At 47.9% G+C, this 14729-nt stretch overlaps 1 protein-coding gene across 7 annotated transcripts in view; it reads right to left on the reverse strand.

Annotated features, from left to right (window-relative positions):
* The window catches only part of LOC140398211 (calpain-3-like), a 216282-nt gene that overhangs the window by 49612 nt on the left and 151941 nt on the right, over positions 1-14729 (reverse strand). For all 7 annotated transcript variants that reach the window (XM_072486655.1, XM_072486601.1, XM_072486618.1 and 4 more), the window contains one exon: positions 11346-11382. In XM_072486655.1, the coding sequence (XP_072342756.1) occupies positions 11346-11382 (37 nt within the window). The remainder of the gene's footprint in view (positions 1-11345; positions 11383-14729) is intronic.

A 14729-nucleotide genomic window follows, 5' to 3' on the forward strand; every position in this document is an offset into this window, starting at 1 on the left:
CAGTGTTATAAGGAGGGGTAGATTATAATGGAGTATTGTTTAGAGCAGTGTTTTTCAAACTTTTTTTCCGGGGACCCATTTTTACCAACCGGCCAACCTTCGGGACCCACACCGGCCGACCTTCGCAACCCATCATTTTCTCTTACCCTGTTTGCTGTTGACAAAATGGAAGAATCGCCATTGCATCCAAAGCACGTGATGTCGAACTTCGGGGGGGTGTGACCTGCTCTCTGCCTCCCTTCAGATAGGGCGATTACAGAGAAGTTAAAAAAAATCTTCTGCGTCTCCAATTGCGCAAATTTGCGGGCAACAGCCGCAGCAGCCAGCTTTTAACTTTCTTTGGTCGTATTCCCAATTATGGCCTCTTGTGCATTATTTCCTTTGCTCCACAATAGGCGGCTGTACTGTCGGCTGCTATTGCCTTAAACTCTGGAAAATCTTCCTTAAACCACTCTGCCTCTTTAACTCTCTCTCTCAGTTCCTTTAAGCCTCTCCGTCGCGGCGCTCCCGATTGTGCAAATTCACGCACAGCAGCCGGCTTTTAACAATGCCCGCTGCGAGCGGCCTTCAAAAAGGCCGTGACCGGGACTTCCGGGTGCGGCGATGACCAGCTGAGTCGCACGTTTCGGCAGCTCCCGGTGGAACGGACTTTTGGGCTCTTAATAAGAGCCCCAACGGCAATTTTAATGGCTAAAAGCACTGTGCGGTAAACCAGAAGGGAATCCCCCCTGGATACGGATGGAAAAAGGAGAGGAAAGTGGCCGGATTGCGGTGTATCCTTTAGAGCAGCGGCAAGGAAGGCAAGCAAAAACCAAGATGGCGTCGGAAGGTGGCAGTTTAATATGGGGCCCTGAACAACACGAGTTTTTGAAACGCTGCGTGGAAGAGCTTAAAAAGGAGATGAAGAAGGAGCTGTTGGCCCCGATATTACAGGCGATCGAAGGGCTAAAGGATGAGCAAAAGACCCAGGAGCGGGAGCTTCGGGTCGTGAAGGCAAAGGCTGCCGAGAACGAGGACGATATACAGGGCCTGGTGGTGAAGACGGAGATGCACGAGGCACACCATAAACGATGTGTGGAAAGATTGGAGGTGCTGGAGAATAACGCGAGGAGGAATAATTTAAGGATTCTTGGTCTTCCAGAAGGAGCAGACGTCGGGGCATATGTGAGCACGATGCTGCACTCGTTAATGCGGGTCCGCTGGAGGTGGAGGGAGCATACCGAGTGATGGCGCGAGGACCGAGAGCAGGAGAAATTCCCAGAGCCATAGTGGTGAGATTCCTCCGTTTTAAGGACAAAGAGATGGTCCTTAGATGGGCAAAGAAAACTCGGAGCAGTAGGTGGGAGAACGCGGTGATCCGCGTATATCAAGACTGGAGTGCGGAGGTGGCGAGAAGGAGGGCGAGCTTTAATCGGGCCAAGGCGGTGCTTCACAAAAAGAAGATAAAATTTGGAATGCTACAACCGGCAAGACTGTGGGTAACATATCAAGGGAGGCACCACTACTTTGAGACGGCGGATGAGGCGTGGACTTTTATTGTGGAAGAAAAACTGGAATAAGCGGGTTACTAAAAAAGAACGTTTGAAACAAAGTGGTGGGGCGAGTATGGGGGGCGAAGAGGGGGGAAAAAGGGGGGGAAAGATGAGTTTAATGTTATTAATCCTGCGATGCGGTAACTTTTCTCTCTTCCACAGGTGGTGGTGGAGAGAGGAAGGGAGGTGGAGGAGATGGGGCGTTGGCCATGGGGGGCGGGGCCAAAAGGGAAGCGCGGGCTTTGTTCCCGCGCTATGATAATCATGGCGGGAATAGGGAAGCAGGAAGGAGGGGGCGTCGCATGGTGCGAGCCGAGGTCACGGGGGGAAGCCGAGGTCGGCCAGAGTTTGCTGACTTCTGGGAGCAACATGGGGGGTGTAACTACGCTAGTGGGGGATCTAGCGGGCGGGGTGGGAGGGGGGAGTTACTGGGTTGCTGCTGCTGGGGAGAGGGGGGAGCCGGAATGGGGTGGGGTGGGCGGGGGGGCGCCGCCTGGGGGGGACACAGCTGCATGGGAACCGGGTGAGGAGCTGGAAAAAGGGGATGGCTAATCGACAAGGGGGGGGGGGGGTAAAAAGCCCCCCAACCCGGTTGATCACGTGGAATGTGAGAGGGCTGAACGGGCCGATAAAGAGGGCACGAGTACTCGCACACCTGAAGAAACTTAAGGCAGACGTGGTTATGTTACAAGAGACGCACTTGAAACTTATAGACCAGGTTAGACTACGCAAAGGATGGGTGGGGCAGGTGTTTCATTCGGGGCTAGATGCGAAAAACAGGGGGGTGGCTATACTAGTGGGGAAGCTTGGTTATGTTTGAGGCAAAGACCATAGTGGCGGATAGCGGGGGCAGATACGTGATGGTGAGTGGCAAATTACAGGGGGAGGCGGTGGTCTTGGTAAACGTATATGCCCCGAACTGGGATGATGCCAATTTTATGAGGCGCATGCCAGGACGCATCCCGGACCTAGAGGTGGGAAAGTTGGTAATGGGGGGAGATTTTAATACGGTGCTGGATCCAGGTCTGGACAGGTCGAGATCCAGGACTGGAAGGAGGCCGGCTGCAGCCAAGGTGCTTAAAGATTTTATGGAGCAGATGGGAGGAGTAGACCCGTGGAGACTTAGCAGACCTAGGAGTAAGGAGTTTTCGTTTTTCTCCTATGTCCACAAAGTTTATTCGCGAATAAACTTTTTTGTTTTGGGAAGGGCGTTGATCCCGAAGGTGAGGGGGACGGAGAGTACGGCTATAGCCATTTCGGATCACGCTCCACATTGGGTAGACTTGGAGATAGGGGAGGAAACAGAAGGGCATCCACCCTGGAGAATGGACATGGGACTAATGGCAGATGAAAGGGTGTGTCTAAGGGTGAGGGGGTGCATTGAAATATACTTGGAACTCAATGATAACGGGGAGGTCCAGGTGGGAGTGGTCTGGGAGGCGCTGAAGGCAGTGGTTAGAGGGGAGCTGATATCAATAAGGGCACATAAAGGAAAGCAGGAGAGTAGGGAACGGGAGCGGTTGCTGCAAGAACTTCTGAGGGTGGACAGGCAATATGCGGAGGCACCGGAGGAGGGACTGTACAGGGAAAGGCAAAGGTTACACGTAGAATTTGACTTGCTGACAACGGGTACTGCAGAAGCACAGTGGAGGAAGGCACAGGGTGTACAGTATGAGTATGGGGAGAAGGTGAGCAGGTTGCTGGCCCATCAATTGAGGAAAAGGGGAGCAGCGAGGGAAATAGGGGGAGTGAGGGATGAGGAAGGAGAGATAGAGCGGGGAGCGGAGAGAGTGAATGGAGTGTTCAAGGCATTCTATAAAAGATTATACGAAGCTCGGCCCCCGGATGGGAAGGAGAGAATGATGTGCTTCCTGGACCGGCTGGAATTTCCTAAGGTGGAGGAGCAGGAGAGGGTGGGACTGGGAGCACAGATCGAGATAGAGGAAGTAGTGAAAGGAATTAGGAGTATGCAGGCGGGGAAGGCTCCGGGACCGGATGGATTTCCAGTCGAATTTTATAGGAAATATGTGGACTTGCTTGCCCCGATACTGATGATAACCTTTAATGAGGCGAAGGAAAGGGGACAGCTGCCCCCAACTATGTCGGAGGCAACGATATCGCTTCTCCTAAAGAAGGAAAAAGACCGGCTGCAATGCGGGTCCTATAGACCTATTTCCCTCCTAAATGTAGACGGTAAGATTCTGGCCAGGGTAATGGCAATGAGGATAGAGGATTGTGTCCCGGGGGTAGTCCATGAGGACCAAACTGGGTTTGTGAAGGGAAGACAGCTGAATACGAATATACGGAGGCTGCTAGGGGTAATGATGATGCCCCCACCAGAGGGGGAAGCGGAGATAGTGGTGGCGATGGATGCCGAGAAAGCATTTGATAGAGTGGAGTGGGATTATTTGTGGGAGGTGTTGAGGAGATTTGGCTTTGGAGATGAGTATATTAGATGGGTACAGCTGCTGTATAGGGCCCCGATGGCGAGCGTGGTCACGAATGGACGGGGGTCTGCGTATTTTCGGCTCCATCGAGGGACGAGGCAGGGATGTCCTCTGTCCCCATTGTTGTTTGCACTGGCGATTGAGCCCCTGGCAATGGCATTGAGGGGTTCCAGGAAGTGGAGGGGAGTACTCAGGGGAGGAGAGGAACACCGGGTATCTCTTTACGCGGACGATTTATTGGTGTATGTGGTGGACCCGGCGGAGGGGATGCCAGAGATAATGCGGATACTTGGGGAGTTTGGAGAATTTTCAAGATATAAGCTGAACATGGGGAAAAGTGAGCTGTTTCTGGTGCATCCAGGGGAGCAGAGTAGAGAAATAGAGGACTTACCGCTGAGGAAGGTAACAAGGGACTTTCGCTACTTTGGGATCCAGATAGCCAAGAATTGGGGTACATTGCATAGGTTAAACTTAACGCGGTTGGTGGAACAGATGGAGGAGGACTTCAAGAGATGGGACATGGTATCCCTGTCACTGGCAGGGAGGGTACAAGCGGTTAAAATGGTGGTCCTCCCGAGATTCCTCTTTGTGTTTCACTGCCTCCCGGTGGTGACCACGAAGGATTTTTCAAAAGGATTGAGAAGAGTATCATGAGTTTTGTGTGGGCCGGGAAGACCCCGAGAGTGAGGAAGGGATTTTTGCAGCGTAGTAGGGATAGGGGGGGGGGCTGGCGCTACCGAGCCTGAGTGATTACTACTGGGCCGCCAACATCTCAATGGTATGTAAGTGGATGGGAGAAGAGGAGGGAGCGGCGTGGAAGAGATTGGAGAAGGCGTCCTGTAGGGGGACTTGCCTACAAGTCATGGTGACGGCGCCGTTGCCGTTCTCACCGAAGAAATACACCACAAGCCCGGTGGTGGTGGCTACTCTGAAAATTTGGGGGCAATGGAGACGGCATAGGGGAAAGACGGGAGCCTCGGTGTGGTCCCCGATAAGAAATAATCATAGGTTTGCTCCGGGGAGAATGGATGGGGGATTTGGAACATGGCAAAGAGCAGGAGTAACACAATTGAGAGATCTGTTTGTAGATGGGACGTTTGCGAGTCTGGGAGCGCTGGCCGAAAAATATGGGTTGCCCCAAGGGAATGCATTCCGGTATATGCAACTGAGGGCTTTTGCGAGGCAACAGGTGAGGGAATTCCCGCAGCTCCCGACGCAGGAGGTGCAGGACAGAGTGATCTCAAAGACATGGGTGGGGGACGGTAAGGTATCAGACATATATAGGGAAATGAGGGACGAGGGGGAGATTATGGTAGACGAGCTGAAAGGGAAATGGGAAGAAGAGCTGGGGGAGGAGATTGAGGAGGGGCTGTGGGCTGATGCCCTAAGTAGGGTAAACTCATTGTCCTCGTGTGCCAGGCGAAGCCTGATACAATTTAAGGTGTTACACAGGGCGCATATGACTGGAGCACGGCTCAGTAAATTTTTTGGAGTAGAGGATAGGTGTGCGAGATGCTCAAGAAGCCCAGCGAATCACACCCACATGTTCTGGTCATGTCCAGCACTACAGGGGTTTTGGGTGGGGGTGACAAAGGTGCTTTCGAAGGTGGTGGGGGTCCAGGTCGAACCAAGCTGGGGGTTGGCTATATTCGGGGTTGCAGAAGAGCCGGGAGTGCAGGAGGCGAAAGAGGCTGATGTTTTGGCCTTTGCGTCCCTAGTAGCCCGGCGCAGGATACTGTTGATGTGGAAGGAAGCCAAGCCCCGGGTGTGGAGACCTGGATAAACGACATGGCAGGGTTTCTAAAGCTGGAACGGATTAAGTTCGTCCTAAGTGGATCGGCTCAAGGGTTCACCAGGCGGTGGCAACCGTTCGTCGAATACCTCACAGAAAGATAGAGGGAATGGAAAAGAAGAAGACAGCAGCAGCAACGCAACCCAGGGGGAGGGGGGGGGGGGGGGGGGGGGGAACCAGAGGGATTCTCAGGGATGTTAATATATAAGTATAATATGTATAGGTTGTTGTTATACATAATTGTATATTGGACGGTGAAAACATATTTTTGGAGAATATTTATCTGGGACAAGGCAGTTGCCATTTAGTTCTGTTTTTGTTTATATATTATTTATTTATTGTTTATAAAACTGGCCATTGTTATTTATATTGTGATATTACTGTGTAAAGGATACACAATGTACTGTGATGGTTGGCCAAAAATTTTCAATAAAATATTTATTAAAAAAAAAAGGCCGTGACCATATAACAAAAATGAGGCCGCACTGCGCATATGTGCCTGCTCAACGGTGCGCATGCAACTGCATTTTTAAAATATGGTCGCAGCCTTTTTGAAGGCCGCTCGCAGCTGGCATTGTTAAAAGCCGGCTGCTGCGGCTGTTGCACGGGAATTTGCGCAATCAGGTGCGCCGCGACAGATGGCTCCGCGACCCTCCTGACACCCGCCCACGACTGACCCGTGGGTCGCAACCCGGACTTTGAAAATGCCTGGTTTAGAGCGGCCTGTTATGAAAGAGGCATCATTGGGAAGGGGCAGGAAGGGGTCTGTAAGAAAGGGGTAATATAAGAAAAGGGACTGTTATAAAAAGGGTGTTATTTGGAAGGGCTTATTATATTGAAGGGAATTATCAGGTAGGTGTCTGCAATTAAGGGGACATTATCAGGTAGGTGCCTATTATAAACAGACAGTTACGAGGAAGGGATGTGTTAAAAAAGGAACAAAATAGGCATCATAATTGAACATATACACTGGAGAATAAATGATACTTCAAGAAAACATCTGTAAAATCCAGATATTTGACATAAACTTTCAAGAAATAAAAGTACATAATTGTATTCTAAGAGGTGGTCCTGACCACCAACAACCAACTGGAGTATTAAATCAGAATAAACAGTCCATTTTCCCTGCTGTCTCCTGTTTTGATCATGAATTGTAAGTTTGTGATTTGAACTTTATCACCGGGAGGGATAAAGGTTTAAAATTGTCCAATAGTTGTAGGTAAACGCACAGTATGGTACTTATACCATAAAGGCCAGAAAGATCTGATTGGTTGAATTATCTGCAGATAATATCTGTTCAAGGTCTAACAAGAAACACGGCTTGTTAGCAATCATCCATGTGGGAATAGTGCACCACACAGTGGTCGCACTAGAAATGTTTGTTGGGAAAGGACCAGTCCAAAATTAGCAATCCCAGTCAACGTCAAGGGTGAAGTGTTTCTGGGAAGTGACGAGACAGTAAGTTAACATTGAATTTCTACCTGGTGTTTGGAAATAAATAAGATCCATGGTGCACTATTGGGCAAGTCCATGGAATGGTATTTGGGAAGAAAGTCTGTTTGTATTATGACAGGTAGGGGGAAACTATCCCACATTTTGGGTCTTGGATTGAGGGATCTGTATGCTAGTTGAAGACAGGTGTCTTTGGGTTTAGTGTCAGGGAGAGTGGTGCCTAGGGCTGAAAAAGTGGGACAAAGGCTTGGTGGATGATCAATGGTAAAAGAGAATACTTGTACTAGGGAAAAGAGAATACTTGTACGAGGCACAAGAAAGGCTTGTGACCTTGTAGTCAGGTTGAGAGAGCTTGTAGGTTAGGTATGGCGGCACGATGGCAGGGACCCGGGTTCGATACTGACGTCAGGGGTGAGATTCTCCGACCCCCCGCCAGGTCAGAGAATCGCCGGGGGCTGGCGTGAATCCCGCCCCCGCCGGTTGCCTAATTCTCCACCACCGGATATTCGGCGGGGGCAGGAATCGCGCCGCGCCGGTTGGCGGCCCCCCCACGGCGATTCTCCGGCCCGGATGGGCCGAAATCCCGCCGCTAAAATGCCTGTCCCGCCGGCGTAGATTAAACCACCTACCTTACCGGCGGGACAAGGCGGCGCGGGCGGGCTCCGGGGTCCTGGGGATCTGGGCGATCTGGCCCCGGGGGGTGCCCCCACGGTGGCCTGGCCCGCGATCGGGGCCCACCGATCGCAGGCCAGCTGCGAGCGGCCTTCAAAAAGGCTGCGACCATATTTTTAAAATGCAGTTGCATGCGCACCATTGAGCAGGCACATATGCGCAGTGTGGCCTCATTTTTGTTATATGGTCACGGCCTTTTTTTTAAATAAATATTTTATTGAAAATTTTTGGCCAACCATCACAGTACATTGTGTATCCTTTACACAGTAATATCACAATATAAATAACAATGGCCAGTTTTATAAACAAGAAATAAATAATATATAAACAAAAACAAATACAATAACACCGATTTGGGGCGGCGCGATGCCCAACTGATTTGCGCCGTTTTGGGCGCCAGTCGGCGGACATCGCGCCGTTTCCGGAGAATGTATCCCCAGGTAACTGTCTGTGTGGAGTTTGCACTTTCTCCCGCATCTGCATGGGTTTCCCTGGGTGCTCTGGTTTTCTCCCACAATCCAAAGATGTGCAGCTTTGGTGGATTGGCCATGATAAATTGCCCCTTAGGGTGGGGTTGCAGGAATAGGACAAGGGATTGGGCCTCGGTAGTGTGGTCGTCTAAGGGTCGGTGCAGACTTGGTGGGCCAAATGGCCTCCTTCTGCAGTTTAGGGATTCTATGATTCCCTACTAGGGAGCAAGGGACCATAGGAACATAGGAATATGAGTAGGTCATTTAACCTGTGCCGCCATTCGATGAGATCATGATTAAGCTGTAACCTAATTTACATACCTGCCTTTTCCCCATGCTCCTGAATATCTTTGGTTAACAAAAAATCAATCAATCTCAAATTTAAAATTAACAGTTGGCCTAGAATCAACTGCCATTTACAGAAGAGAATTCAAAACTTCTACCACCCTTTGCACATAAAAGATTTTAACTTCAATCCTGGAAGGGTTTATAAACTGAGTGGTACAAGAGTTAATGTTTCAGTGAGTTTGGTGGCTTTTATGAGAGGTCTGTAGATAGTTTAGAAACTGAAAATATGCCTTCCTTCCAAGCACTTACACCATAGTCTAACAAAAGCCTCACAAATTCCAGGATTATTTCATCTGGATCTTTTCATCATGTAGATTGGGTGTGAGATATGTAATTCATGTTAGAAACAGGTATAAGCCACTAACTGTGAGTTAGTCTGTATATTGGATACAGTGTGCTAAACCTTGACTCTGACATTGCAAAATGGGTGATAGCGAATTGGTAGGCAATTTTACATCTCTCCCAAACTTCCATTTCCATCACAATTGCTAATTTTACACTATTACACAAAGTCAAGATTTATTCCAATATGTTGAGAGACAGGTACAATCAAACCAATCTGAGGTACCCTGTTGCTGGACTCTGCCTGACACATAAGCACAGTCCACCAATCTGGATATTGAACACAGACCTTGACTCTGTGACAGTATAAAAGAAGAGACAGTGAGCCAATAGCCCATTTTACATCCATGTCCATTTTTTACCATTAATTTCAAATGTGAGAGTTATTGGCTAATTACCAGCCTCTTAAAACTATTGTAGATTCAAGATCTACCCCACTCGGTTTTTAGGAGTGGAAAATGTCAAATTACTGTAGCTTTATCGCATGTTGATTGACTCCTCCAATCATACATTTGATTCTCAAGGGAGGGGCCAGCTGTGATTAAACACACAAATGAAAGCTAGTTCAGATCACAAAGCTCGGAAATGCTGTCCATGGCTGTAAGATACTTTCACACACAGGAAGGTGGAGGCAGCCTTGCTGCACTCCATACTTCAATCCCGAATTCCTGAATGTAACCTGTTGGTGCTCATGAGTCACAGGTTTTTTCCCATTTCTGAAGTGGCACCCTCATCACCTGATCGCCTGTGCCCTCATCATCACTGACAGCATTGCCCTCAGAATGATCCACAATCGTCCAAGAACTTTCAGATACCATACACTAATAAAGCACAATAAACATTCAATAGCAGAACTCATACCTGCAGCTGTGCCGACAGAAGATGAATGGACAGAGGAAAAAGAAAGATTATTCACTCGGATCACGGAAGAAATAAAAATAATAACAGGAAGAGGATGAGGCAGTTACATTAACATTTTCAGCCATGACAAAAATCCTGATCAGTCTGAATACTTCTTATAAACATTGGGTGTATTTTCAGGTGAAATTAGTTTCAGGCAGAGGGGGGTAGGGCCACGCAAAATTTCAAGTCCGGGATATTTTAAATCTCAGATTTAATCTAGAGGCTGCTGCCAGTCAGCTACCCACTTGAAACTGCTTCTCTTGGCCCAACTAAGGAAAGCATTTTAGTGTTGGAAACATTTCAGTGCCACCAGAGGGGATTAACATACCATTATGGTGTTATTGACATCACAAATTAACCTTTGACCATGAAGCTCCCACTTGAAACCAGTGGGCACTACATCTGCCAAAAAGACAGTGGCATTAGATCAGAAAGTGGTGGAAACGGAGGGGGAAATGAAACTACTCCAATTTAACTGCTCACCAGTTCCAATCTACAAACAGGCAGAATTATTCACTGTGGAAGTTAATTCTGGAGAATGGAACTATTTCTGTTTTTGGCATCCAATGTCAATATCAAGCACCCAGATTAGCTACAACATTGTTTGAATACCTCAACTTTGCCCTAGTAGCATTCTTCAACCCCCAGGTGTACTGTATAACATTTACACTTTATATAGTGATGTCCTTTAGCTTTGCTGAGTGGGGATTGGCAATGCATGTCAAATTATATTGCTGGTGCTTAAACACATGTCAGAAAGGATCCTCACAACCAGAAAACAGAGGGGATTTTGATCCCATCAGTTTGGGCTGCAGATTAAACTAGGTCCCAGACATGGACGGGCAGTTTTAATCTGTTATGCCACTCGATACCCTATTGAGTAAGGTATGGAGGAGGGCATGGAGCAGAGTTGTTTTTCAGGGATGTACCACACGTTGGAAGAGGAAATTCCCTCAAGCTTTTCTTGTTAAACTTCACCACTATCACTTTGGAAAAGGTTTGGCTTAAACCCACATTTCCGCTCGTAAATAGAGGAGCAAGAAAATCCCCAACTCCAAAATTAAAAAGTTGTTGAATTTCTAAAATGTAGGGTGGGATTTACCGGCTGTCCACACTGGCGAGATCTTTTGGTCCCACGTTGGCGCACGGGTTTCCCGGCAACCAGGGGTGCAGTCATTGGGAAATCCCGCTGACAACGGAGGAACCAAGAAATCCCGCTGGCAGCTCGCCGAAAAGCACGTGGCAAGTTGGTCGGTAAATCCCACCCGTGATCTGTCACTTTGTCTGATGGCTGTACTGGAAGGGATCTTGGAAAACCAGAACACAAAATGTTATAATAAATGTGTACAAAACCAAAAGGGTGAACAAAAGTAAAGATTGTACTAACCTCAGGGTTGACAGCTATGATCTGGTTCTCAGTTTCCCTGAAATAAATAAATCACACATATACTTATTGAAGGAAATGTTTGTCTAAATTCCACCAGTTGTATAATGCAGGATGCCGTAACAAGGCCAGGCCATGGAGTAGGATTTTTAAGTTAATGTGGGGCGGGTGAGTGTGTAATTTTGTGCCACCGGCCTCAATGCCTCTTCTTTGGAGGATGCCTACATGTTGAGGCTTTGTTTCTCCATCACGACTCAGAACCACCCACCTTGGCCAATGGGTTTGCCTATTTGTCAGTGCTAGAGGGCGGCCCATTGGTACTCAAGCCTCAGGAGCTCGCCCGCCATCCTTTGTCCTGGCCTTTTAAAATTCCAGAAGAGCATGTCTTGAATATGCTGTGTGGTGTCAGGACCCAAAATTGAACTAGCAACTGGGTTCTGGATTCAGAATTGAAAATCCTGACGTGGCCATGGTTTCTGAAGTTTGTAAATCTGAGAAGGGCTCAGTGAAGATGAGTAAACTGGAATACCTCATAATAATCCCAGTTTAACTGGGAGTGGTTATGGTATTGGGCTAGAATGCCATCGGTCATTGGTTCAAATTCCACAATGACAAGTTGTGGAATTAAGAGTGCGATTCTCGGGAAAAATGTCGAAGTGTGCTCGTGAGCGGGAATTGTCATGAGTTTCCTGGCGCTCGACCCAGCGAGGCCGGCAACGCTATTCAATCTTAATTGGTCCACTAAACGAGGCCTCATGGGCTTCCTGCCCCGAATGCCGGCTCGCCAGCTGATTCACCGGGACTGCGCTCACCAGCTCCCTGCTAACAAGGTCGAGTAGCACTTAAGCTGCACTTACTCAGCCAACCCCAGCCAGCTCGCAACAATGGCACCAAGGAGACCGGACATGTCGCATTACATTCATCCCCCACCATCTGGCCCGGGCTTGCGAAATCCTACCAACTGTCCTGGCTTGAGACAATTCACACCTCTTTAACCTATCTCTGGATCTATAAAGACTTAATTACCTGCAAATGCTCGCATTCAAAGCATTGTCTTGCATCTTTGAATTTGTCTATATATATGTTTCTGGAACATACCTCTTCATTCACCTGAGGAAGGAGCAGTGCTCCGAAAGCTAGTGATTTGAAACAAACCTGTTGGACTTTAACCTGGTGTTGTAAAACTTCTACCTGGAAGTTAAGTTAAGGTCGTTTTAAGTGTATTAGTTTATAGTCCAATGTGCATGACTGTGAGATTGATTGATTAAGTAATTAACCTTGTGTTTTTTTTTTAATTTAGAGTACCCAATTAATTTTTTCCAATTAAGAGGCAATTTAGCGTGGCCAATTCACCTACCGTGCACATCTTTTGGGTTGTGGGGGCGAAACCCACGCAATCACGGGGAAAATGTGCAAACTCCACACGGACAGTGACCCAGAGCCAGGATCGAACCTGGGACCTCGGGGCCGTGAGGCAGCTGTGCTAACTACTGCGCCACCGTGCTGCCCTTACTTTGTGTATGTTAACTAACAATTATTGTACAAAACAACTTGTGTGATCATTTGTCCACCGTATATGGGTTAAACACACAGTGGTTTAGATAAAAAGGTGCAACAGTGACATGCCGGATGCACCTGTGGGCTGTGACCTGTGGCCTGTGAGATACCACACAGGTCCCCCCTCGAGCCCTAGAATGATCCTGTGGCATAAAAGTTCAGGCTGCAGTGACCTTGACGGCCACCGGGAGCGGGTGTCTTCCTGCTTAATTATTCTTGCCACACTCCGGCGAGATCCCAATTTCGCCTACGGGAGTGGGCCGGTTGCATCACAAACCAAGCCATTCATTATTCATAGGAGAAGGCTCTCCACTTTCTGAAATGGATGGGCAATAAACAAGCCCTAGTCAGTCTCACCTACATTCTCACAACTAAAATCACAGAATGGCTACAGTACAGAAGGAGGCCATTTGGTCCATCGATTCCAGATCAACTCTCTTCAAGAACAGTTTAGCTCATCCCACTCCCCCATCCTCTTGTGAACCTGCAATTTTTTCTTCAGGGGTTTATCCTGTTCCTTTTTGAAAGCCACAATTGAATTTCTCTGTGTATTCCAGATCCTAACCACTCACTGTGTAAATAATTTTTCCTCACATCACTTTTGATTCTTTTTCCAATCATCTTAAATCTGTGTCCTCCCATTCTCAACCTTTCCACTAATGGGAACAATTTCTCTATCTACTCTGTTTAGATGCCACACAATTTTGAAAATATCAATTAAATCTTCTACTAAAGAACAAACCCCACTTCTCCAATCCAAACTTGTAGCTAAATGTCCTCATACCTGGAATCATTTGTGCCAATCTTTCCTACACCCTCTCTCATGCCTTCACTTGCTTCCGAAAGTGCATCTCTACTCATACACAATGCATAGCTTACTACCTTTTGGAAAATGCACGGATTTATCTTTTAAGTCCAAAGTGAATGAACTCACATTTCCCCATACTGCATTCCATCTGTCATTGTTTCGCTTGCTCAGTTATTTAGCAATGTGTAAAGATGCACTTCAGAGACTCCATTAATGAACACGAAAGGTCTGTATTTATTAAGAATTTTTCAGCAGCCACATTGCTGCAGCTAGCTCCTCACATGTCTCTTGCCTAAGAGGACTCGCACCCCCCCCCCCCCCCACCTCCAGTTTAATTCCGCACTCTGAGTCCCAATTGATCCCTGAGGCCAGGGTACCCTTAAACTGCTGTGTTGCCCTTAAAGGGACAATCGCCACACAAAATGTCCCTTTGCAACATTCTGCTCCAATTTACATTGCTTATTGGGCCATCCAACTTGATGTTATTGGCAACCTTAGTATGCAGCTCTACACCTCCATCAAAGCCACTTATGAATGTAGTAAAAAGCTGAGGCAACAGTACCCTTGGGACCCCCTCAAGTCAAATCCGAAAAACTTGAGAATGTTCCCTATTTTCTGAGTGAAGCAATTGTTAAATAGCCGTCTTATCCTGAGACTATGGGTGAGATTTTCTACAATATTGGCGAAGGCGAATTTCAGATTGGAAAAGCAGCATTGAGGCAATGACAGCTTTCTCTGCCATATAGCAGAAAAATAAGGCAGGCAGAGGTTCCACAAGATGTTGCTGGTGAGCAGCCTCTAATTGACCCACCTCACCATCAACTCAGCACTTCAGTGATCCAGTCACCATTTTTAAAGGCTGCCCAACGCACAGCAAGCACAGCAGGAAACATTATTCACCCAGGTGCACTCACTGGCACACCCTAGCACCAAGTTGGCATCACCATGGCAACAAACTGGCATCAGCCAGGCATCATCCTCATGCCCCTGAGCACTGCACTCACCTCCAAGATCCCCTCACA

This window comes from Scyliorhinus torazame, chromosome 2 (genome assembly GCF_047496885.1).
Source record: "Scyliorhinus torazame isolate Kashiwa2021f chromosome 2, sScyTor2.1, whole genome shotgun sequence".
Lineage (NCBI taxonomy): Eukaryota > Metazoa > Chordata > Chondrichthyes > Carcharhiniformes > Scyliorhinidae > Scyliorhinus > Scyliorhinus torazame.